Raw genomic sequence first — 23,180 nt, 5'->3', positions numbered from 1 at the left:
AAACGTATTAAAAGAAAAGCACAATTGTCACTGATGGAAACTTGCAGTGTTGCCTTTCCTCCGTGTGGAGCCTGTTTATGTAGCTGTGATGTTTGGACTGTTGGTTCAGTTTTTAAATTTCTTAAATTTACGCTTGTATGATTTAGAAATAGCGCTATCTTCACATATTTATTTATATAAATGTTTAAATAAATATGACATCCAAGAACTAACATATGCCAAATCGTATATCCTCAATTATAATAAGTTAAATATATAAAAAGACTATATAAATACATATATTATACTATATAATAAAAGATTATTTTTGTACACAGGGGATGCAATTAAGAGACTTGGGATGTACCCATAGCCAGGCTAGTCGTTTCCCCATTCCTAGCCTTCATGCTAAGCTAGTTAAGCTAACCAGCAGCTTGATTGATTCTACTCAAATATTCTCATTCTTCTCATCTAACTGAAAGCAAATAAGCGTATTTCCCATAATGTCGAACGATTCCCTTAAACGACACATGATATTTGGTAAAATAAACAAACAAATGATACAATAGTCGTCATTTAAGTTCATCATAAGCATCACATTTTATTGACACATCATATTACTCCTCGACAGGAATAAAAGGTACAATACGTGCAGCAGCGCTTTAATATCATGTAAATGAATCATGCTGCCATAAAAAGAGACGGATTTATTTTCAACATTAAAACATCGCCGATGATTTTTTGTTTTTTGTTGTAAAACGCGGCATAACACACAGTCCTCTACAATGTTGCTTTCTTCAAGTCCTCTGGCAGCACTCGGCCTCTCTTCCTCGCCCTGTCCTTCTTCTTCTCAGTCTTGGCGTGCTTCTGTTTCTGGATGTTCTTCCGCCTCTTGTCCTGGCGGTGCTGCATCTTCTCGATGACGTTCTCGCTCCGCTCGCTCCACTGCTTCTTCCTCTGGTCGCCCCTCTTCTCCTTCTGCTTCAACGAGGAGTGCAGCATGACCTCGTTGTCTTTGATCTTGAGACCCTCTGCCTTGTAGAGCACGTTGGTCCACTTCATCTTCTCCTCCATCTCGCGGGCCTTCCCCTCGTCCTTCTCCCTCAGCTCTTCCAGCTTGGCTTTGCGAGCCTCGACGCGACCGAGCAGCTGCTTGTAGTTCTTCCCCGTCAGCGGTGTCAACTGGCCCTTCATACTCTGCTTCTTGTTCTTCTTTTTCTGCATTTTGTCTACATACCTCTCTTCCACCATCTCCACCTTGTTGAACACAATGGCAGTTTCGCTTCTCTTGTTCACGGCCGGGGCGCGCTCTTCCTGTTTTATCTCCTGCTTTATCTCCGGCTGCTGTTCTTTGCCACTTTCTTCAGCCAATTTCTTCAGCCGAAACTCTTTCCTCTTCCTCTTCTTGCGCTCCCGCTCCACCTTTCTTTTTGCTCGCTTAGCCTGGACGGCCTCTGATGCCGAATCCTTTGGGGCTCCCTGATAACAGATTAGTGCAGCGTGTTAGACGAACAGACACTTCACTTTTGAGTTTAACTACTGCGCAGTGTGTGATGACACTTTTGTTTCTGTTTTACAGTTCCACAACATGCATATACTTTGGTATGGACTCTGCATATGTCTTCAGGACATCTCTTACTGAAAATCAAACATTTTAACTGTACAACAGCATCCCTCTGTTTCCTGTAAGCCTATCGTTTAACTGCGATTGAAATTAAGTACACGGCGACCAAGTGAGAAACATCTGATGAAAGTATAATGTTTTTAATATTCACTGTTAACTGTATTATCACATACTCATACCAGTACTTGGTATCAGCAAATACCTAAATGTGAGTACTTGTACTTCATCTGAGAAGAAGTGCTATTGGTGTATCCCTAATAATAATGGTCCAAAATTATGTAAAATGATGCAAATAACTATTAAATAAATGATCCTGGTCATTCCACTTAAAGTTAAACATAAATGTTGAGCTCCAGTTAATGGTGGAGTTTACGGTCTCAGCACAAATCAAACAATGTTGGATACATTGTCACTAATTAAAACCTCGTCTGCTCCATCTTTACATACCTGCCCTCTGGACTCTTCGATCTTCTCATGAAGTCTCCTGCGTAGTACATCTATGGTGGAGAAGTTGGACTCTACAAATAAAAGAAAGAATAAAAAGTGACTGAAGGAACCATTTTTAATAACAACCAGGAGCAGCCTGAGTAATGGATACACGTACTGTACCTTTAGGTGTCAGTGTTGATGCATTTATGCTCTGAGCTGTGGACCCATTCAGTTTAGCTGTGGCCGGGCCTTTCTGTGCTGCAGGGGAGGATGAAGCCTTTATTTGGGGTTTAGGAGCCGGTGTCTTCTCATCAGTGCTCTTTTCTTTGAAATGTTTCTTCTTGCACTTTTTCGTCTTCTTTGGAGGACCAGTGTCATTTTTACCCTTAAAATATGCTACACACAGAAAAACACATGTATTAATGATCATAATATATATTAACATTTAAATATTTCACAAATAAACACAATTTTGTATATTGGAATTTAGATTTTTCTTTTTTTAAACACAAGGCACAATCTTAAGATCCACTGTGTTATTGTTTCAAACAAGGTTGGGAAGCACAGAATTGATCAATTAACTTTTATTTATAAAAATGTCAGAAAATAGTGAAAGATGTCACGATTCCCTGGAGTACATTGACCTAAATTCTGCATCACAAATACCAAAACCTAACGATATCTAATTTACTAAAAATAAAACCAGCATATCATCACATTTAAAAAGCTCTAAATGGAGAATGTGAGGTATTTTTGCTTAATAAATGAAGTTTTTGTAGATCTGCTGCTCTTGCCTATTTCTGATATTTGTACACACGATACTTTAGAAAAAACTGCTTTTAAACAGTACAGCGCCTCCTTTGGTCAACAGCGGAAATAATAACCACGTTGGACAACACCTTTTGGCTTTTAGTACTTTTCTACAACCATCAACACATAAACAACTCCCATAGACACGCTGTTTAGCAGTCACAGCACATTCTAGGGTGAAAATGAGCTAAACCGGTGAGCTAACATTACCAAACGGTCTCTTCTTCGGCTCCTGGTCTTGTTGAGAAAACACTTTGCTGGCGAACTTTTGAATGTAGGAATCCCTAGAGACGAGATCCATGTTGACTAAATGAACAGAGCCTCTAAAGCAGCTAAAACAAGCTCTCAAAACACGAGCTTACCGATAGAAACATATCAACACATTTCTATGAACACACGTGGGTAACGTCCCGGGGCGGAGCGTCATCACACCGGAAGTAGTAACACCAAAAGAAGTCCCCCTCCTGATAAGTTATGTTCTGTTATGACGGATGTCTCCTCCGTGTTTTCGGATGTTTTGACCTAACATGTCGTCTTTAAAATTAGTGCTGGCTTATTCCACCAGAGTGCTAAAGACGCTCAAACAAAAGGTAAGTTACATGTTTCATATCTGCGTTTTTTTCGTCTTCACCGAGTCATGTGAATGTCACTTTTCAGTGGTTTTCAGATTGCTGAGCTGATTTTCTGTCATTGCAGTCGCACGTCATTTACATCAAGAGGACTCTCGTGCTGCCCAGACTGCCACTCTTCAAACGTGCAGAAGGTAACTGTTAATAAACATAACGATGACACGTTGTACTTTTGTTTTTCACCATTAAAAAATGCACAGGAAAACTTATTAAAAGCAAACAATCCATAGCAATTCATAATACTGTGAAGAAACAAATATCCAGGATTGTTGATTTAGACAAATTTAAGAAAACATTATGAGTTACAAAGAGATTAAGCTTTCAATTCCTTTAAGAAGGCAGAGAATGTTCATCTATGTTTATGGTACTTTACAAAAAATACATTTTCAAGGTAAAATTATCTTTGGATTTGTGCAGATTATGGGAAATAAATAGCAGCAACAGTATGTATATACAGCATGTTATATAAATGTAACAATGTTTAATCTCTGTCATGTATCGCTTAACTGAATAACATTTCTGTGTAAACACGTCCAGTGTCTTCACTTCCTGTCTTGTGTATTGTGAATTTCCAGGTAAGTTCGTCACCTTTGGGCGACAGTCGAGCTCCACAGCAGCCGAAGCGGAAAAAGCAGAAGACTCTTTCTTCAAATGGTTCCTGCTGCTCATCCCTGTCACCACCTTGGGCCTCGGTACTTGGCAGGTACAGCATATTTACTTTGTGTTTTCACATAAAAAATGAATGCTGATGGTTTGTTCTTGTTGGATGGACTCGTGATATATTTTGTTCCTGTGAAGCTGAGACGGCGTGAGTGGAAAATGCAGCTGATCAATGAGCTGAAGACACTCACTGCTGCAGAACCCATTCCTCTTCCTCGCGAGTAAGTACTTGTGAGAAACGTTTCTTAGTATTCTCACACACTAAATGCAGCTGTGCCCCTTCCTGCTTAAGAAGTCTGGGATTTTAGAAATACAAATATGCAAGTTGCTTTATAAGAAATCCAGTGGCGTGGCTGAATATCAGGTCCACAATTTATTTTAAAATCTTTTCTTTTTTGTCTGTATATTGCCACAAATACCCTTTACAAATAAAAAAAAAAACATTTGCATGACTAACATGTTTTACTAATTTAAAAAGGGCACCTACATGTGTAAAACAGACTTTGAATTTACTATATAATAATCAATACAATTGTGAAAGTGTAAACAGCGTTGATTATCTTTCCTTGATAAATTGCACTTTAACGATTTGTCCTTGTCCCCGCCAAAGATTTGTATCGTTATTAATGTGCAGATTTGCTTGCCATTTTCCTCCCCGGGTCTTAGTCCTAATGAGCTGAAAAGCCTGGAGTACAGGAGGGTGAAGGTGCGCGGACAGTACGACCACTCACAGGAGCTGTACATTCTGCCACGCTCACCAGTCGACCCGGAGAAAGAGGCCAGGGAGGCGGGCAGGCTGGCTTCAAGCGGAGAGACCGGTGCAAATGTCATCACTCCGTTCCACTGCACTGACCTCGGGTAGGACAACAGATTAAACATACTTACTGCACACGTGTCATCTCTTGCATCCAACACCTGCTGATGATTGCTACCTTCACCTGCAGCATCACAATCCTGGTGAACAGAGGATACGTCCCAAGGAAGAAGATCAGACCAGAGACCAGGGTGAAGGGACAGGTGGGTACTTCAGATGATGCGACGCGTCACGGCCTCTTTATTCAGACGACTCTACCGGTTTGACATTGTCCAACTCACGATGGAACGTACAAAAAAAAAAAAGAATAGAGAGAATCAAAATCAATGCAACAGAACTAGAGATCTTTATTCCACGCATGTCAAAACCTGGTGCCTGGATTACCCACAGTGCAACTTGATTGCCAATAGTTTGGGTGTGCTATGCTCGTAATGAAGCCTCAAGAGGAGATGAGAGCGAAAGCGATCTCCACACCCCCATTTTTCATTTTCAAACTTGCAGTCTTCATCCCCAATCAACAATGACTCATGTGACGTCTTTTGAGGCAGTTTTATCACATTTTGTGTGGAGCAAAATTAACAAGTGCTCTCTAAGACCTGCAAACAGACTTAAACCTGTAAACTTGGTGGAGTTTCATCATCCTTCCAGACAACCTTTTTGTGGACACAAAGACATATGATTAACTTGATTGTATCTGATTTACAGTACTCATCTAATGGTAGTAGTGGCTCTGAGATTTCTATTTGGCCTCAGCTATAAACCACACAAAACCATTAACATCACATTTTATATTAAAGGAAATGGCGGCACCAAAGCTTCCCCGTCGTACTTTACATTTTTATTTCCTCGCAGCCTATTTAGACTTATCTGACAAAATGTAATGGCGCTTCTGTTCAGGTGGAAGGTGAGGTGGAGATTGTTGGGGTCGTTCGACTGACCGAGATCCGCAAACCCTTTGTGCCGAACAATGATGTGGAGAAAAACCGCTGGCATTTCCGGGACCTGGAGGCCATGGGCAGCGTCACTGGAGCTGAGCCCGTCTTCATTGATGCAGACTTTGGTATGTTCTCGTGGACTACAAAGTCCACCATGCTCTTTGATTCAACTATATCATAGTGAATATCAAATCAAATATACAACTGGCTCATACACTTTGTAATTATTATTCTACAGGCGAGCAGAAAAAGGTTAAAGCCACTTATATTAAAGATGTTATAGATTCATGAGTAAATTAAAGTGTCTTGTATTTAACAGGGAGCACGACTCCTGGCGGACCAATAGGTGGACAAACCAGAGTCACCCTGAGGAACGAACACATGCAGTATGTAGTAACATGGTAAGTAGATTAAATACACCTGAGAAACATGTCTTTAAAATAACTCAATGTCCTGTAACTGTTTTTACTGAATTGATTTATTAAGTCCCCTTTTCTCCGAAGGTACGGCTTGTGTGCAGCAACCTCCTACATGTGGTATGCAAAGTTCATCAAGATCATTAAATGAGTGACCTTGTATTACATATGAAATATTGCTGATATTGTTCTACTGAAACTGAGAATAAATGTATAAAACTTCATTTAGCGCCATTCTGTATTTCTACACATCTCAACTACTGTTCCGTTAACTGATGGACACTGAAAAGGTACAAACACTCCCTAAAATCTAAGTTTTCTGCAGATTTGTGCTTTGTATTAAAAGGAAACCACTGCCCCATGAACTGCAGTGACAACTTGTACACGGATGGTGTCTTTAAAAGCTTGAGGCCTCACATTCAGTAAAATCTACCATCTCAGTTTTCCAGGTCTCAGAAAATTGTTTATAGATCAGCCCGAAAAGTCAGTTATTTTCAAACAATTGAAAATTAAACTGCCAGAGCCTCACTATGTAAAATGTGACACCATGCACTCTCCTCACCCAACCATTTCTATGTGGCATTAATGTGCTGGGGCCTTTAGTGCCATGGGGACACTTGCACCCGATAAAATGAAGTATCTGCTACATATTTTCATCATTAACTGCAGGAAGAATACTGTATTGATAAAATGAGACCCAATTTCATTGTTTCCCAGACATTAATTTTGTAGATTAATCTTAAATTGCATTCTTTCAAAATACAATATAATAACACCAAACAAGTCTCTTTTAAGACATACATTTTTTATTCCAAACATTTTAACCAAGCTTGGTTGCCAGTTCCTTGGCCTTTGCCTTCTCCAGCTTAGTGATGCGGGCCGTAGATTTGGGGCCCATGATACCACCTCCCCAGTGACGACGGATCTGGAAAACAAATTTAAAGAGATTAAAATTGTGCACTTCTGTTGTATTATATTAACATTTTACTAATGCGGATGATATTTGCAGTCAACTCAAATGAAAGCTCACCTCCTCATATCTGTCATTGTAGTTGGTCTTGATGGCTTCCACAAGCTTGGCAAGTGCACCTTTATCCTCACTAGGAGAGAAGAAGGCCATTTATTAGAGTGCAGACATTATGAGGCGGGGCAACAAGGAATTATTGATTCAATGATCAGGTCTACTTTTAACAGGATAATGTAGATCAATCATTTACATATGTTGATTTCAAAAAGATCAGATCGTCAATCAACCTCATTTGATTTTACGACCCTAGCGGCACACACGCACCACTCTATTGCACTCTTTGAAAGGATGAATCTGATCATAGACTAATGTTCACAATAAATGTGGTAAAACATGTTTTCTTGGTTTGTGGTCTCTGCTCAGGGTTAAAAAGCTCAAGTTTGATCCACATGGAGGATTCAGTCGAAGAAATTCATACATCATTGCTAGAGACCACTTTCTATTCTCAAAAAGACACCACAGCTCAGTTTGTGGGCATACTTACGGGTTAGTCTGTGTGAAGGCAACTGAAGTGCACGTCTTTCTGTGCACCAGTCTGCCCAGTCTAGCCTTGCCCTTGACGATGCAGTACGGGACACCCATCTTACGGCACAAAGCTGGCAGGAAGACGACGAGCTAGAGAAGTCAGGGAACCACAGGAGAAAACGTTAATATTTAATGAAGTATTAGCTTCAAGCAAAGCCAAAGAAAAGGATTAATCTGATTTATTCTTGGTTTGTGGTCTCTGCTCAGGGTTAAAAAGCTCAAGTTTGATCCACATGGAGGATTCAGTCGAAGAAATTCATACATCATTGCCAGAGACCACTTTCTATACTTGAACTTTGCCAATACGGCAAATTCCACTGCTACTAAAATAATGCGTGACAATCTTACCTCAATTGGATCCACATCGTGGGCAATGATGACCAGCTGGGCTTTCTTGCTCTCCACCAGAGAGGTGACCGTGTTCACACCTGCAGGGAAGCGGGAAAGGACAAAATCACTTTCTACCCAGAAAACACCCTGAAAACATCTTATTTATATTTTGGCCAATGCTCAGGGTTAAAAAGCTTAAAAGCATCAGGGTTCAGGTGAAGAAATTCGAGTCATCACTGCATTAAGGCCAAGTTAGAGACGGGTCACACGATTAACATCGGATGTTCAACCCAGCCAGACTTAAAGGGCTTTCCAAGTTATACAATATGTTACCCATCAACTCTACTCTTTGTTCTTTAGTGAACCTCACCTGCACGGACCACAGGAGGCCTCTTGGTGGGAGTATCTCCCTTTCCAGCGGCCTTCTGCTCAGCACGGGCCAGCAGCCTCTGCTTCTTCTCCTGCTTGGTCTCTGGCCTGTACTTGTGGGCCAGCTTGAACAGCTGTGTGGCTGAGAAAAACATACAAATATGAAGTCAACCACCCAACAGTGGCTACATGCAGAAACTATGACAAGTGGAATAAATAAAAATATATATCTCAAGAAGTGGCATCAGTGATCTTGGTGGGTGTCAGCACAGCTGTTCAGTTAGCAAATATTCTTTCACATCATCTGCAATGTCATCACGGTACTAGTAAGGACTTTAACAGCCTTGAGTACTAAAGCATCCCTCACTCACCGGTCTGGCGGTCCAGAGCCTGGGTGAACTGGTTGATTGCAGGGGGAACCTTCAGACGCTTGTAGAGGATGGCGCGCTGCCTCTGCAGGCGGATGTACCGAGGCCATTTCACAAAGCGTGTCAAATCACGCTTGGGCTGAATATCCTGGCCTGTGGGGGAAATATAATAAGTTAGTATCTAGTACCAAACTTAGACCTTTTGATTTTCTCATCATAAGTGCATCAGCGATCTTGGTGATTAAAGTTGTCGTCAATGATGTTAAGATAGCAAATATTCGTATCATCATCTGCACCGTTACAATGTTGAGTTTTCCCAAAAATCCACACAGAGGATACTCACCGATGCCGTAGTTCTTTGGCCTCTTCTCGAACAGGGGGTTGACTACTTTCTTGGCCTCATGTTTCCTGGCCACATTAGGGGCCGGTGCCACCTTCTTCCCCTTAGCCTTCTTTCCCTTAGGCTGTCAAGAAAACAATGTTGGGAAGAATTAATGAAAAGGTACACAATACACAAACTACTTAAAACAGAAGAAAGTTTGAAACCTAATCAACATGTATCTACAGCCATGACTGAACATACAGCACAACACTTGTAAACACTAATAAAATCTTAAATGTGTTGCCCAAGTAAGCCACAGAACAATTTAAGTTAACATCTAAATTTAACATTAATACTACTTGCACTGCCCAAACCAGCATGCATGAGTTTTAACATCCATTGCTCAGCATGGAAGGTGGCCTTGTTCCACACACACACACACACACACATATTACCTTAGCCCACCCAAGACCATTTAACACAAGCAGTGTTTGAAGACCAGTAGTTTAAGCCAATAACACGCAATTAAGTTCCAGAGAAATACATTGCATGGAGCTAGACTACTCCATGTTGCAGGCTACACTGTTAGCATGCTACACAGAATCAAGACCAATAGCACTAGCTTGACTGCTAACGTTACTACTGACTGGTTATACTTTAAAAATGTTGATATTCGCGGATTAGACGAATACCAAGCTGACAAAGTCCTTAATAACGTGGGTTTGAGGTATGGAAGCCAACAGCACGTTACCATCTTAGCAGGAAGAAGCAATGCTCGGGCCTATCAACTCTATTGGGTTTAACACCCGGATACACACTCGTATCCCTCTACATTACAAGTAACGTTTTACTTCAATTAGTCACAAACTCAAATTAAATTAAAAATACAGAACAAAAGCGAGACAGTGGTCCCGAAATAACGTGTGTGCACCGACATTAGCTTTAGCTACGGTGCAAATCGTACCGGCAACACAATGCTCAACTTCACCAAGTTTTACCCTAAAAACAAAAACATCGACGCGAAATACCGACACTATAGATACTGGCAGGCTTCACATAAGTCATAAATATATTTTAAAGAGTAATACAACGCATACATCAAGCGATGCAGACAGATACAACGGAAAGATTTATTCCTCAGAAGGATCGGCTATGTACCCACCATGTCGGTTCAGGCTGAAAGGAAGACCGAGGGATTCTGGGTAACCTAAATAGCGCGAGGCTTTGCACCGTGGTTACGTGGCTTCTTATGCACCGACCTGGAGTCAGATGTTACAGCTGCTCGCATGCTACAGCTTTGTAGTTTTAAAAGTCCTATTCTGACTCAGGATCAGTGATACAATATAATGTCTTTGAACGTCATACTCAATGGGACATTGGTTGTGTATAGTACACAGTCTGTAGTAACTCAGTAGTGGAAGTACATTTACAAAAGTACTGTATAATTTCAGGGTACTTGTACTTTGTATTTCCAACTTTGCAACAATTTACGACATCTTAAATTACTTTAAAGATTTAAATAAACATGAAATATAATCAACTTATAAAGGATATATTTTATAAATTAAATACCTAGCAGTATATCAAGTAATTAAAAATAGCCCCATCTTTATCAGCTGCAACATTAAAGTTATGAACACATGAATAATCCAATAATATTATACTGAAATGGGTCACTTTTCAATGAGTACTTTTCGTAGTTTAACTATTTTGACTTTAATTAAATTAGTTAACCATTTTACTTTCAAAAGTATTATTTCACGTTTCAAAACTTAGTACTTCCCTGGCCACCATTTCTGTTCATATCTTTTTTTAAATAATGACATTTGTTTCTACAAATAAAATGAACTAAGATATTATCTCATATTTGTATATTTCAGTAGGCATTTCCATAATTACAGCTATTGTTGTTTGTAGTATTACCAGCGACAACAAACAAACACGCGTATACACGCTGCTAACTTCCGGGAGCTACTTGAGAGGATCCATTAGCCGCCATTGCTGTAACAAAAATAACAGAGATGACGTGACTCTGGATTTGAGCGCAACATTGATAACTTCAAAAACCTTCTTTCGTTCATCCCAAAATGTCGATATGTCGTTTAAGAACTGCTACTCTAAATTAATTTAGATTAATTTCCTTCACAAGTCATGATATATGTATTGTAAATGTACTGTGACTATACAACTGCCCCATTATCGGACATATTCGTTTTATGCTACGCTCAACCGTTGTTCCCACAGTGGAATCGGGGGCCAATTTAAACGACGTACAATATTACGTCACTTCCGTAAACAGGGATATTTAGCATCTAGCTATTTAATTGGTTTCTACTTGTTAAATTACACGCAGCATGTACACGACAAAGATACGCGAGATAAAAACAAGGAAAGCGGGGTTTTATTTTTTAATCGCGAGTTGCTGTAGTCTGGGTTTGTCAGGTTGACGTCTCCGCGTTGCCTCCTCATCCTCCTCCTCCAGCCCTGCGTCGTGCCGTGCCGGCCGGGCCGTGCTGTGAATGTGACGGGGGTGGGAGGCGAGTTGTTTGGGGATGGTGGGCTTGGGTATCGCGTCTCTAGGCTCGGCTCCTGCACATCCTGCTAGCATACTGTCACCCGCCCGCATCCAGTATCGATTGTTGCCAAGAAGAATGAAAAAATAGCGATTATCGTCGCGGCAACTTCTTACGTTGGTAAATAAGTGGGATTCATAACTGCTGTTGTCATCGCTGCAGTGAGGAGATTTTTTTCCTGAGCTTTTCTTGGTAAACATAAGGCCTGTCAGTTGATCGGTTCCACGGGTTTATGTGGGGGATTATTGTGAAAAGATGATCTAAACACGACAATAGACATCTTAACTCATGTGTTCGTTATCAGCCAGAGACAAGGCGCGTGTGGGTTCTCTTGGTGCACATCGTGTGTTTGTGTTGAGATGTTAAAGCTAGCTTTAGCAGCAACAGCTTGGCATCTGTATCGCTACAATTTTGTTACACTGCCATGTTAAATTAGCACACGTCCCCTCCGATGAGAGTGAGTAGCTATGGCCGAACAAGACGTTTGTCCTCATCTGGATTCCATAGGAGAGGTAACCAAGGAGGACCTCCTCCAAAAATCCAAGGTGGGTTTTCATTAATTTACTGTAAATGTCAAAAGATGCACATTCCAGGTCTTTGGCTGTGTGCCATGGCCTACACTTCTTTTAAGGTTGTTATAGCAGCCTTGCACCACTGTAATAATAACCATTTGAGTTAGTGCATTTTGTTCTAATCCTTTCTATTCAATTCATGCTGCAGGGAACTTGCCAGTCTTGCGGAGCTGGGGGCCCGAACCTGTGGGCCTGTCTGCAGGTAGAGTCTTTTAAAATCAATTTTTAAATGTTTTGAATCTTTGTCCTTACAAGGGTAATTGCTGCTTTAGCTTGTGCGCCTTGTCACTTAAATGATGACTCCTGCAAGCGCAACTACCTCTGCATTTCAGATAAGACGGCCAGGTGACTGCTAAATAATAAATGATGATGTGGGGCATAAGTATTATGATAAATGCAGTAGTACTCAAAGCATGTACACAATATAGCAGTTGCAGATTTGATACTCTGACATTTTATAGTCTTGCATGGCATTAATTTAGAGATTAAGCCGATTCAAACAGATAGAAAGGTAGATACTTTGATGTAATGTCTTTGCAAGACAGAAGAGAGGATTCAGAAGCCCGTCTAACACAGTGTCTCTGCTCTGTAGAGTGACTGCCCATATGTTGGTTGTGGAGAGTCCTTCTCCGATCACAGCACGCTGCATGCACAGGTAAAAACCCTCTCACGCTAAACATACCTGTCCCTTTACCTCCTTGGTGTATGGTGATGAGAGAAAACGTTTCAGACAGATCCCCCTGGACTGATTTGCGGGTGTGTTCCCTTTAGGCTGAGAAGCACAACCTGACTGTGAACCTGACGACGTTCAGGATCTGGTGTTATGTGTGTGAGCGGGAGGTGTTTTTGGAGCACAGGCCTGCTCTGCTGCCGGTACCTGCAGCTCCCCACCACTGTAAAGCCACGGAGCAGGTACGACATCGCCTCCCAATCTGTCTGTAACACAGCTTGTTCCTTACTCACCTTCTTATTTATAGTATCTATTCATCTTTTTCCTAGGAAGCAGCTCCTCAGCCAGTAAGTCACCCACTAAAAGCAGTGCCAATTGCTGTGGCAGAAGAAGAAGGTTCAGAGTCAGAGGATGATGACCTTAAACCCAGAGGTACAACAAGTCCACTGTCAACATTTCCTCTCCTAAACAACAGAACACATGGGTTTCTCAAATGGGTTGTGGTTAAGTTATTAAATCAGACAGAAAATGGTTTTAAGAATCATGCTATGGGATCATAGCTGCCATCTTTAATAGATATAACTGCCTTGGCCCGTTTCATTTTAATCCAGACTAGCATTGCTAATTAACCCTTGGTGGTGATCTATCTGCTCTGTTATAAAAAAGTAGCTTAGTTTGTACGCCTTTGTATTCTCTGGCAGTTTAAAATAACAGTATGGCTCTTGTTTTTTCTTGTTTGAAGGCTTGACAGGAATGAAAAATATTGGGAACTCCTGCTACATGAATGCGGCTCTTCAAGCCCTGTCCAACTGGTGAGGTCACTTCCTCTCATTACATCTGGCCCATTAGCTTCTATGTTTGTTAATTCGTTTTCCTTCAGTTAAACAGTTGTGTTGATGTCATTTTTTTCCTCCCTTTCCTCACCAGTCCTCCTCTCACTCAGTTCTTCCTGGACTGCAGTGGATTGGTCCGCACCGATAAGAAGCCTGCTCTCTGCAAGAGCTACCAGAAACTCGTCTCAGAACTCTGGCATAAAAAACGGTACTAAACACATAAAACGTGACGTAAAATGACATGAGACAAGACAGAATGCAACAATACGAGACTTTTTTGTACTAATGGATCATTTACAGTATATTGAACTAACTCTCATGGCGGCTACCCTCCCAGGCCCAGCTATGTCGTGCCTACCAGTGTGTCTCATGGCATCAAACTAGTAAACCCCATGTTTCGTGGTTACGCTCAGCAGGTAGGGGCAAGCAGCCAGCAGGTAACTACACCTGGCATCACTCAACAGCTTGACACGGTGTTGTTCTTTGTTTGTAAACCCCTGTGTATATTCTTCACACATTCCCTAAAAATGTCTTGTATTTTTGCTATTAACAATTACATTTGTCATTAATAACCAAAAGCTTAGTTTGAGTTTCGTTGTACTTCAGTTTTTTGGGGGATTTTAGTATTTTTCTCACATCCTCAGGATCAGACAAAGTCATACATGCTTTAATAACTCTCTATGTCGAAACAGTGGAGAGTAACTGCAGGAGAGTATAGATATAATCAGATTTGTTTGTAACAATGAAATTTTATAATTGCATAAACTACAATGCGTACTTAAGTTAGTCCAGCCAAACCTCTTGGAGAGGCTTAATAGTGTATTTCTTAAAAGAATAGTTGACATTTTGGGAAGCGTGCTTTGTTATTTTCATGCACAGAAGCAGTTAGCTTAGCTTGAAGACTGGAAGCAGGGGGACACAGCTAGCGACAACCTGCTAAACTAAGACAACCGTCTCCTGGCTGTAGCCTTATATGTTGCACACTGACATGGGAATGGTATAGATCTTCTCCTCTAACTCTCGACAAGAAAGCAAACAAGTGTGTTTTCCAAAATGTCAAGCTCAACATACAGTCATACTGCTTGCAGAAACGTTAAAAAAAAGCATCTGTCACCTTTGTCTGACTCTGTGGGAGAAAGGAAAAAAAGAATAATTTCTTTAAATACACAAACAACTCAAATCAAAACCATAACTGATTCTTTGTCAGACGATTAATCATCGGTGTAATCCAGTTTAAAAATGTCTTCATGTTTGATTGAGGTTCAGTGCATGTTTGATTGTGTGAACTGTCTGATTCTGTTGGTTGGGGATTGCCATAGAAAAGTCTCTGAAAGCCTCTGAAATATTAATGAGTTTTGCCTGTTCGTACTGGGTTCTCCTTGTACCACTTCTGACCAATATACAAAATGCCTTTTTGTTGCAAACAAGTCACATAATTACTGACACACTTGTCTTTCTATCTTCCTGTTTTGAAATGTCTCTGCATAACTCCTGTCTCTGTGTATGTAGCCGCACTCATGCGTCCTTTTGAGTGAACGCAATGTGCTTTTGTCGCTACAGGACACCCAGGAGTTCCTGCGCTGTCTGATGGACCAGTTACACGAAGAGCTGAAGGAGCCTCTGACAGAGTGCAGCATGAGCAGGGAGGGAAGTGACGGCGAGGAGATAAGAGACGGAGAGCGCTCGCCGTCTGAGGATGATTTCCTGTCCTGTGACTCTGGCTCCAGCAGTGACCGTGGGGAGGGAGGGGCAGCGGGTGACGGCGAGCTGCTCCTGCAGGATGTGTGTGACGGGGTCAGGTCACTGGCGGGAGGGATAGTGGGCATCGGTACCGGTGGGGTGATCTCAGAGAAGGAGAAGCTGAAGGAAAGGAGGGTATCTGGCTCACCCCTCCATGGAGGCTCGCAAGAGATGGATGAGGACGCTGATGTAGATACGGCAGCGGAGGACAGGGTTCCTGAGAGGGGAGAGGAAGAGGAGTCAACGCCAACTGCAAACCCTGAGGTCCAAAGCCAAGAGAACAACCAGTTATCTGATACTGGGCAAGGGCAAGACCACAGCAGCAACCCCTCAGGTAAGCCAGCAGGGTCAAGAAAGTGGATTCTTCAATCTAACATCCCTGGCATCATGTCACTCATTTGCCTCTAAACTGTGTATACTGCGCGTCCAACATGCTTTTTTTTTTTCTAGAGCCAGACAATGAAGCGTCAATGAACCAGCCCCAGTCCACTCCCTGCAGTCCTGTGCGAACCATTCAGGAGCTGCATCCCAAACTGTCGTCCAGTCCACCTCGCTCCAGCCCCCTCCGCTCAGCCGGACCGGTGTACTCCTTCAAAAAAGGTGAGGAAACATCCCAGAGTTCAGTAGACTCCTGCGGACTCTACGGACTCCTGAGGAGTTCCCGTTATTCAACCCTCTGCCTCGGATATGTACATTTGCACCACAAAGTCATGTGAGAGTAGTTTGCATTAGAGACTTGTTAGAGCCACATGAATTAAGAAGTCAAGGCGGCAAATGCAGGGTGCCTTTTGATTTTGATGTGAATTTAATGTATCCAGTGAGGGTTTCTAAAGTTCTTCATATACAGCAGGCCTCTTCTTCAGGTTTGCAGTCCATAAGGTTGCTGCGTTGAAGATGTCAGGTCTATTTCTGGTGTTAATGAAGCAAACAGTGGTAGTCAAGACAAACATCAACGATATTAAGTTGTTCCTCTAATATCCTCCCCTCCGTCATCAATCTTTCAGCTCAGCTGCAGCTCAGTGCCAGGAAGAAGAAACAGTGTCTCTATCGCAGCGTGATCTCGGACATCTTCGACGGCTCCATCCTCAGTCTGGTCCAGTGTTTAACCTGTGACCGGGTGAGCTGTGCTTCATTCAAACACCAGGGGGAGCTCCGTGTTTAGTCAGGAAGGGAAGTTTAGGTGAAAGCATGTCCTGTGTAACTGAGTCATTTCAGTATTTTTTTGTGATTAGAATGAAAAAAAAAAAAGTGAAAATCGTAATTGAACAATTCACATTTTAAACTTTCATTAGCTGAGATTACTTGGTTTGTCTGTTATTTGTATAATTCACTAATGCCCTTTTTTGAAAACATAGATGTTAAATGATTTATTTGACTCTAAAATCACTCCTCCACCACACTGTTCTGTTTGGATAAGCATCCATTATTCTATAAACATGTATTGTTTAAAGCTCTACTCTTACTGATGGAGGCATGCTGTGTAAACCTCGTCTCTCTGAATGTGTGACAGGTCTCTACTACAGTGGAAACCTTCCAAGACTTGTCCCTCCCTATTCCTGGGAAAGAGGACTTGGCCAAGCTCCACGCATCCATACACCAGAACCTTCCAGTCAAGACAGGCTTGAATCCCGACATTTATGGCTCGCAGGGCTGGATCTCCTTCCTAATGGACTCCATACGCCGGTCAGTGGACCACGTTTAGCCTTCAGAGGAAAGGGAGAAGTCAGCATGTTTGAAAGCATGATAGTGCGTTTTAGATGCAACTTGAGACTTGCTCATCAGGTTATGACTTATTGAGGGAGTGCCTTGCAGAGAAAGAAAGCCAGTGGAATCCCAATTTGATTACTTATGTCTTTGAAAATCTAAATCAAGCACCATGAGGCTGCCAAGAAAAGTGTGGGCTCCTGTGAAGTGACTTCAGAGTAAATGCCGCACTGTGTGGTTTTGGTTTCCACAGAAGCCGTCAACAAATAATTAGCTTGCACGCCCCTACTTCACCACAGCAGCGGCCACAGATGATGCAGGTGAGGGCATGTAGGTATCAGGTATCAAGAGGGGTTTTGCTAGATCTGTCAAGGCAATATGTGTGTCCTTGTTTTGTTTGCTGCACTTCTTTTACTTGCCTTATGAGGTGGATCAGCACAACGCATGCTAGCATGTTGCTAGTCGCAAGAAGTGGAAAGATACCACAGCTGAACTGTCTTTTAAATATATAGTGACAATCAGCCGGGTGTTTCCAGTTACAAGACCTGCACCATGAACTGATGAAGGCCCCTGGTTCGACTTCTGCTCTGACAAAATTCAGGAATTCTTTCAGGGAAAAAGTTTGTTATGTTTCACGCCTCAAACCTGATAAAAATGTGTGTGTGGTTCATGCTGTGGGAGGGTCTCTTGAGGACTGATGGGTGGGTGGAGATTATGTAGACTGAGGAGGGTTCTGAAATGCCTGATCCAGTGCTCCAGGACAAGATGCGAGTGCTGAGCCAACAGGAGTGGTGTTGTATTTTCAAAGACTGTAGAGGTGTTGTTTTTTTTAACAGTGCAGCAGAACGTGTGGTTATTGTCCATGTCAGCAAAACCGTGTTTTCTGTTAAGAAATCACTTCCTTTGCCAAGTGCATCTGCACATGCCTGGACTATGTTACCCGAGTTTATCATCTCACATATTGGGACAGAGATGCAGAGATGGGCCTTGGCATGCTATTTGCTCATCTTCCAGCAGTTCTGAGATTTCAAAATCACCATCATAACAGTGCTGGTGACGACATTTCCAACTTAACAGTGATCGTCATGCTCATCCTGCTGCTTCTGTGGAAGACAACGCGGTGCCCTTCCAATTTACTGCCATCGACGACCCTGTCAGGAGCTAACATCGCTCTAGGCAGCATTTCTTTTGGGGTCACTTAATTGTTAAAAGTTGCCGAGCCACACAAAGGTCATTTTTCTCAGTATGATCTCTGTGACAGACTAGAATAGGTTGTAACTATTATGTCTCTTTGTGTTACGCCTCTGAAACAGGTTCGTAGTCTCGTGTATCCCCACTTGGTTCTGGGGGCCCATGGTGACGCTGGAGGACTGCCTCGCCGCCTTCTTTGCTGCAGATGAACTCAAAGGTAAACAATGCTACACTGTGCTGTTCTACTTTAATGCGCTAGCGTTTAAATTGTCAAGCGTAGATGAGAAAATGTATTTCAAAATGTCCAATTTATTTCTTTTCACAGGGGACAACATGTACAGCTGTGAGAGATGTAAAAAGTGAGTATGTTTAGTAAATCCAGATGGAGACATGAATTAGAATTAAAACATCAATTTAAGGACATTTTTCATTTAGACATTTTTTACACAGTATTTTGTTTTCTACAGGTTGAGAAATGGTGTCAAATATTGCAAAGTACTTAGACTTCCCGAGGTACACTATATTTTTTTATCTGATCTCCTTCTTGCTGCAGATAACAAGTTTTAGTTTTGCTCGTGGTTGGCTTCATAAAGTTTCATTTGTTTGCGTAGATTCTGTGCATTCACCTGAAGCGCTTCCGGCACGAGGTCATGTATTCGTTCAAGATTAGCAGTCACGTGTCCTTCCCGTTGGAGGGCCTCGACATGCGGCCTTTCCTGGCCAAAGACAGTCCGTCCCAAGTCACCACTTACGATCTGCTGTCGGTCATATGTCACCATGGCACTGCAGGAAGTATGAGATAACATCATATGTGCATTTCAAACATGATTAACACATTTCAGAGAATCCGCAACGGTTTAAATATATCTAAATCTACTTTATGCAGGGTAATCACATGGCTTACTTTACACTTTTCTTCCTCTTTTCTGGTGCTGCAGGTGGGCACTACATAGCTTACTGTCAGAATGTGATCAATGGCCAGTGGTATGAGTTCGATGACCAGTATGTGACGGAGGTCCATGAGACGGTGGTGCAGAATGCAGAGGCCTACGTGTTGTTCTATAGGTAAGCATTTGAAGGCACCTGTAATGTCTTAAGATTTATACCAAATCTATTTATCCCAAAAATGTTAATGACTGTACTTTTTTCCCCTGGACTCGTGCAGGAAAAGTAGCGAGGAGTCGGTGAGAGAGAGGCAGAAGGTTGTGGCTCTGGCCAACATGAAGGAGCCCAGCCTGCTGCAGTTCTACATCTCCAGAGAATGGCTGAACAAGTTCAACACCTTCGCCGAACCAGGACCCATCAGCAACCACACGTTTCTCTGTCAGCACGGAGGTGCGTGGTCAAATCTTAATGACGTTTAACGAGTGATGTAAAACATCAACCCTGCCTTAAAAGGGCATCAAAACAGTTTACGATTATTGAGATTTTAATGAAGAGATTCTGTTGATTTGCATATTGGGAAATATAGGATCCAGTGTTCTTTTATTACTTTGTTTTGCCGTATTATTTTGCTGTTCAATGATGGAAGACAGATTTTTGAGGAGGTTTTCTGGCCTCTCGAGACATTTCAGCTCTTAAAACAAATAATTTGCGTTCTTGTTAAACTGGATGTTTTCTTATTTTTATGATAGTTGGCTAGTTTACTTGTCTCAATTGGAAAAACATGTCTTCAATGCTTTTGAGCTTTTGTGAGACCAGGGTGGGGATTTTGTTGTTGGGATTCTTTCTGGTCTCCAGTACAGGCCTGAAAGAGTCATAGATTTTGTCCTTTATCGTCGGTACATTTCTATCTCCGTACAGGGATCCCACCTAATAAATACCACTACATAGACGACCTGGTTGTGATTGTTCCCCAGAACGTGTGGGAGTACCTTTACAACAGGTAAATATGCAACGTGTTTGTCTCACTAATATTTCCATATGATATGGATCAAATGTGCACGGAGTCACACGCAGTGACAAACCTACAGAGAACTATCACACTGAAGTTCCCCTCAGCTCTACGCTGTCATCATCATTTGTGTCAATCTGTCACTATATCTTTCAAATGCCTTTTATACTAAAAGTTGGCGTTTCTGTCCTCAGTTTTGGAGGCGGCCCCGCAGTCAACCACCTGTATATGTGTGCCATCTGCCAGGTGGAGATTGAAGCTCTGGCTAAACGCAGGAAAACAGAAATAGACACCTTCATCAAGGTAAAAGCCTGAATCCTGCTTTACCTGTGCGTAAATACGTCTTTACGCTTGGTGTTGGATGTTGAATGAGCAGGTTTCTCTTGTCCGTAGCTGAACAAAGAGTTTCAGGCTGAAGAGGCTCCGACGGTGATCCTGTGCATCAGCATGCAGTGGTTCAGAGAGTGGGAGAGTTTTGTGAAGGGCAAAGACAATGGTACGACCCTGCAGGAAGACAAACACAGTAGTGCGTTAAAACGTCTTCATCTTTCCGTCTTTACAAGATATTTTTCATGATTTGTGTTCTCAGAGCCACCTGGGCCCATCGACAACAGTAAAATCTGTGTTATGAAAGGAGGGCACATACAACTCAAGCAAGGTAAACCTCAGCACTGGTTGTAAAAGGTGGAAGTGAGAAAAACAGGCAGTCAATAAACCATCTTTTTTTATGTGCGTTTCACCCCTCAGGTGCAGACTATGGTCAGATCTCGGAGGAGACGTGGCAGTACTTGTTGGGTATTTATGGCGGAGGCCCTGAGATCGCAGTGAGACAGACCGTGGCACCGGCTGACCCGGACAGCCTTCATGGAGAAAGGAAGATCGAGGCAGAAACCAGAGCACTTTGAGAAAAAACAGAGGTTGGAATGTATAATTATTGGGAAACACTGTAAAGATCTCACATTCCCGTGCACAATCACATGTTTGAATATGCTTTTGGGTAATGTGTAGCTCTTTACTGGAAGCCGTGGTCGTGGAGCTGGTCCACCCACTCTGTCAACCACATGAGCTCATAAATTCCTTCTGGTCAGCAGACCGTAAAATAGCCGCACATGTGGCCAACAATAATAGAGGCAGTACATCCAGCGAATAAACAGCTGTAAATCCAATCCAGCCAGTTTGAGCTGATAAGCGGTCCATTTGTTCTCAACATGTTTTTCATTTTCAGGTCTTCTGATTCCCCTTTTCCACTCCTGCCCTCGCAGGAACCTGAGGAATTTGCACCTTGGTGAAGAAGCCTCGTCGTGAGCACTTTGTAAATGTAGCAAGGCACTATTCTGAAGCCGTGTCGCAAGAGGGCGAAGCGGTACTTAAATATCACGTAGTTTATTTATTGAATAACTCTGATCCTTAATGTTAAGGTGTAAAAAAAAAAATAAAACGTTGTGTCACATCTCTGGAGCTGTTCTTGGTAGCTATGGTGTTTCAGTGGCAGACAGCTGCTGCTGGCGTCGGGAATCAGTCGGCTGAGGAGGCGAACAGAGCCGGTGTGATGTTTGGTTCAGAGCTTTTCTTCTGCATTGGAAGCTACAACCAAACGTTCTGTTGTTTACATGTTACATAGCAACACGTTCAGACATCGAGTGAGAGATAGTGCATAAATCATACTCTTGCACCTACAACCTTAACTACACAGTATAACGGAGCCCTCAGGAATGGAAGTCTTTTGTTTTGGTTGAGCCAGTGAAATGATCAGATTATGGAACTTTTAAGAAAATACCACAGCTGGTTTGTGTCAAACCACAAAACATGCATGTGTCCCAAAAGACCACTTCCAGGGTGTATTTGAAAAGCTTCAAAATGCATGTGACTACTACTCCGTTATTTGGACCCGTATGGACATTTCGCTGACGGGATGAGGTGTCGAGTTTGTTCGCTCAAAACGCACAGTAACGTCTTTTCTGGGTTTAAAATGAAATATTGAGTTGCTCCTGTCCAGCACTATCTATAAATGGGCATACAGGCGTTAACGTAGATATATGGCGATTATTGTAAACGAAGTAAAGAAACAGCAAGTTTCTAAAAAGACAAACTAATTTAAGTAACATATGGCAATAGTGCCGGAGTTAAAGGGTAACTTTAGTATTTTTCGATGTTACTCCATTCTGGAAAAAATTTCAAAACTTGTCCTTATTCGTCACTTATACAAAAAAATATGGGAAAATAAAATCAAGGTTGAAAAATCCCAAAGTTACCCTTTAAGTAAGAAGAGAAGTACATATCTGGTGCAACAGCGGTACATTTGCCAAAAGGGGAATCTTGTGCAACAAAATATTGGAACTGGTGCAGTACCCGTTTAAGCCAAGAGAGGGCAGTACTTTCACCATGTAATCGTTTAGAAGACATAATCTGACTAAATCACAAATAATTAGCACAACATGCACAAATCCAGACAACAGTATAGGTCATTTATGATGACCATTTCATTGATCGAGTATATTTTCCTATTTCCGCATAGTATCTTAATTGTGTGTTGTGTTTCGTCATCAGAAAGGTGAAGCTGTGGTAGGGATGTCGCACAATGAGCTATTTGCTTGTAAAAATATTTGTGCATCTGCAAATTGCGTTTTTGTTAAAGATGCATTTTAAAATTGGATGTAAAAATATTCAATCTTAGCTAATTGAGACACCATAGCTCGTTTACTCAAATTATATTCTGCTGTAAATTCTGAACAACTCCACCCACACATTAAGTGGTGAATCATAACT

General features: G+C 41.9%; 4 protein-coding genes and 5 non-coding genes across 10 annotated transcripts; 2 read left to right on the top strand and 7 right to left on the bottom strand.

Annotated features, from left to right (window-relative positions):
- Positions 1-554: 554 nt before the first annotated feature.
- On the bottom strand, positions 555-3,306 carry surf6 (surfeit 6). The gene is made up of 4 exons (XM_031860029.1): positions 3,053-3,306; positions 2,213-2,428; positions 2,051-2,121; positions 555-1,458 (listed from the first exon to the last, which is right to left on the bottom strand). Exons 1-4 carry the CDS (start codon positions 3,141-3,143, stop codon positions 760-762), a joined length of 1,077 nt encoding a protein of 358 aa, XP_031715889.1. The 5' UTR covers positions 3,144-3,306; the 3' UTR covers positions 555-759.
- Positions 3,300-6,517, top strand: surf1 (SURF1 cytochrome c oxidase assembly factor). The gene is made up of 9 exons (XM_031860030.1): positions 3,300-3,432; positions 3,539-3,605; positions 4,047-4,174; positions 4,270-4,352; positions 4,798-4,989; positions 5,076-5,148; positions 5,843-6,005; positions 6,200-6,281; positions 6,384-6,517. Exons 1-9 carry the CDS (start codon positions 3,370-3,372, stop codon positions 6,445-6,447), a joined length of 915 nt encoding a protein of 304 aa, XP_031715890.1. The 5' UTR covers positions 3,300-3,369; the 3' UTR covers positions 6,448-6,517.
- A 565-nt stretch (positions 6,518-7,082) lies between these two features.
- Positions 7,083-11,845, bottom strand: rpl7a (ribosomal protein L7a). The gene is made up of 8 exons (XM_031860365.1): positions 11,699-11,845; positions 9,259-9,382; positions 8,919-9,068; positions 8,549-8,689; positions 8,197-8,276; positions 7,808-7,938; positions 7,327-7,396; positions 7,083-7,221 (listed from the first exon to the last, which is right to left on the bottom strand). Exons 1-8 carry the CDS (start codon positions 11,843-11,845, stop codon positions 7,117-7,119), a joined length of 948 nt encoding a protein of 315 aa, XP_031716225.1. The 3' UTR covers positions 7,083-7,116.
- Positions 7,678-7,751, bottom strand: LOC116390604 (small nucleolar RNA SNORD36). Its single transcript, XR_004213174.1, has one exon. It is a non-coding gene; the product is annotated as a small nucleolar RNA SNORD36 (small nucleolar RNA).
- On the bottom strand, positions 8,047-8,120 carry LOC116390609 (small nucleolar RNA SNORD36). Its single transcript, XR_004213178.1, has one exon. It is a non-coding gene; the product is annotated as a small nucleolar RNA SNORD36 (small nucleolar RNA).
- On the bottom strand, positions 8,354-8,420 carry LOC116390610 (small nucleolar RNA SNORD36). Its single transcript, XR_004213179.1, has one exon. It is a non-coding gene; the product is annotated as a small nucleolar RNA SNORD36 (small nucleolar RNA).
- Positions 8,788-8,856, bottom strand: LOC116390612 (small nucleolar RNA SNORD24). Its single transcript, XR_004213181.1, has one exon. It is a non-coding gene; the product is annotated as a small nucleolar RNA SNORD24 (small nucleolar RNA).
- LOC116390611 (small nucleolar RNA SNORD24) lies at positions 9,137-9,210 on the bottom strand. Its single transcript, XR_004213180.1, has one exon. It is a non-coding gene; the product is annotated as a small nucleolar RNA SNORD24 (small nucleolar RNA).
- usp20 (ubiquitin specific peptidase 20) lies at positions 11,243-21,864 on the top strand. 2 transcript variants are annotated; one of them, XM_031860028.1, is made up of 24 exons: positions 11,243-12,355; positions 12,531-12,584; positions 12,975-13,037; positions 13,154-13,294; positions 13,382-13,484; positions 13,795-13,864; positions 13,980-14,093; positions 14,223-14,301; positions 15,446-15,959; positions 16,076-16,225; positions 16,630-16,742; positions 17,136-17,308; positions 18,643-18,737; positions 18,846-18,879; positions 18,988-19,033; positions 19,132-19,312; positions 19,459-19,585; positions 19,686-19,855; positions 20,324-20,405; positions 20,609-20,717; positions 20,808-20,910; positions 21,004-21,072; positions 21,162-21,331; positions 21,640-21,864. In XM_031860028.1, the coding sequence occupies exons 1-23, from the start codon at positions 12,278-12,280 to the stop codon at positions 21,317-21,319; spliced, it is 2,826 nt and encodes a 941-aa protein (XP_031715888.1). In that variant the 5' UTR covers positions 11,243-12,277; the 3' UTR covers positions 21,320-21,331; positions 21,640-21,864. The 2 variants fall into 2 exon arrangements, with proteins under 2 accessions (XP_031715888.1, XP_031715887.1); XM_031860027.1 differs by having other exon boundaries at positions 14,223-14,322.
- Positions 21,865-23,180: the final 1,316 nt, after the last annotated feature.

This window comes from Anarrhichthys ocellatus, unplaced genomic scaffold (assembly GCF_004355925.1).
Source record: "Anarrhichthys ocellatus isolate YVR2014 unplaced genomic scaffold, GSC_Weel_1.0 scaffold23, whole genome shotgun sequence".
Lineage (NCBI taxonomy): Eukaryota > Metazoa > Chordata > Actinopteri > Perciformes > Anarhichadidae > Anarrhichthys > Anarrhichthys ocellatus.
Note: the sequence above shows the minus strand (reverse complement) of the source record. Positions and strands in the feature narration are given on the sequence as shown.

Excerpts from the sequence above, each read along its gene's own strand:
- surf6 (XM_031860029.1), bottom strand. The coding sequence starts at position 3,143 with ATGGATCTCGTCTCTAGGGATTCCTACATTCAAAAGTTCGCCAGCAAA. Across the intron at positions 2,122-2,212 it reads ATCAACACTGACACCTAAAG|AGTCCAACTTCTCCACCATA; the intron begins GTACAGTACGTG and ends TTTTATTTGTAG. Across the intron at positions 1,459-2,050 it reads TCGAAGAGTCCAGAGGGCAG|GGAGCCCCAAAGGATTCGGC; the intron begins GTATGTAAAGAT and ends ATCTGTTATCAG.
- surf1 (XM_031860030.1), top strand. The coding sequence starts at position 3,370 with ATGTCGTCTTTAAAATTAGTGCTGGCTTATTCCACCAGAGTGCTAAAG. Across the intron at positions 4,353-4,797 it reads CCCATTCCTCTTCCTCGCGA|TCCTAATGAGCTGAAAAGCC; the intron begins GTAAGTACTTGT and ends CCCGGGTCTTAG. Across the intron at positions 6,282-6,383 it reads ATGCAGTATGTAGTAACATG|GTACGGCTTGTGTGCAGCAA; the intron begins GTAAGTAGATTA and ends TTTTCTCCGAAG.
- rpl7a (XM_031860365.1), bottom strand. The coding sequence starts at position 11,845 with ATGCTAGCAGGATGTGCAGGAGCCGAGCCTAGAGACGCGATACCCAAG. Across the intron at positions 9,069-9,258 it reads GCCAAAGAACTACGGCATCG|GCCAGGATATTCAGCCCAAG; the intron begins GTGAGTATCCTC and ends TTTCCCCCACAG. Across the intron at positions 7,222-7,326 it reads ACAATGACAGATATGAGGAG|ATCCGTCGTCACTGGGGAGG; the intron begins GTGAGCTTTCAT and ends TTTGTTTTCCAG.
- usp20 (XM_031860027.1), top strand. The coding sequence starts at position 12,278 with ATGGCCGAACAAGACGTTTGTCCTCATCTGGATTCCATAGGAGAGGTA. Across the intron at positions 12,356-12,530 it reads ACCTCCTCCAAAAATCCAAG|GGAACTTGCCAGTCTTGCGG; the intron begins GTGGGTTTTCAT and ends TTCATGCTGCAG. Across the intron at positions 20,911-21,003 it reads TGTGAAGGGCAAAGACAATG|AGCCACCTGGGCCCATCGAC; the intron begins GTACGACCCTGC and ends TTGTGTTCTCAG.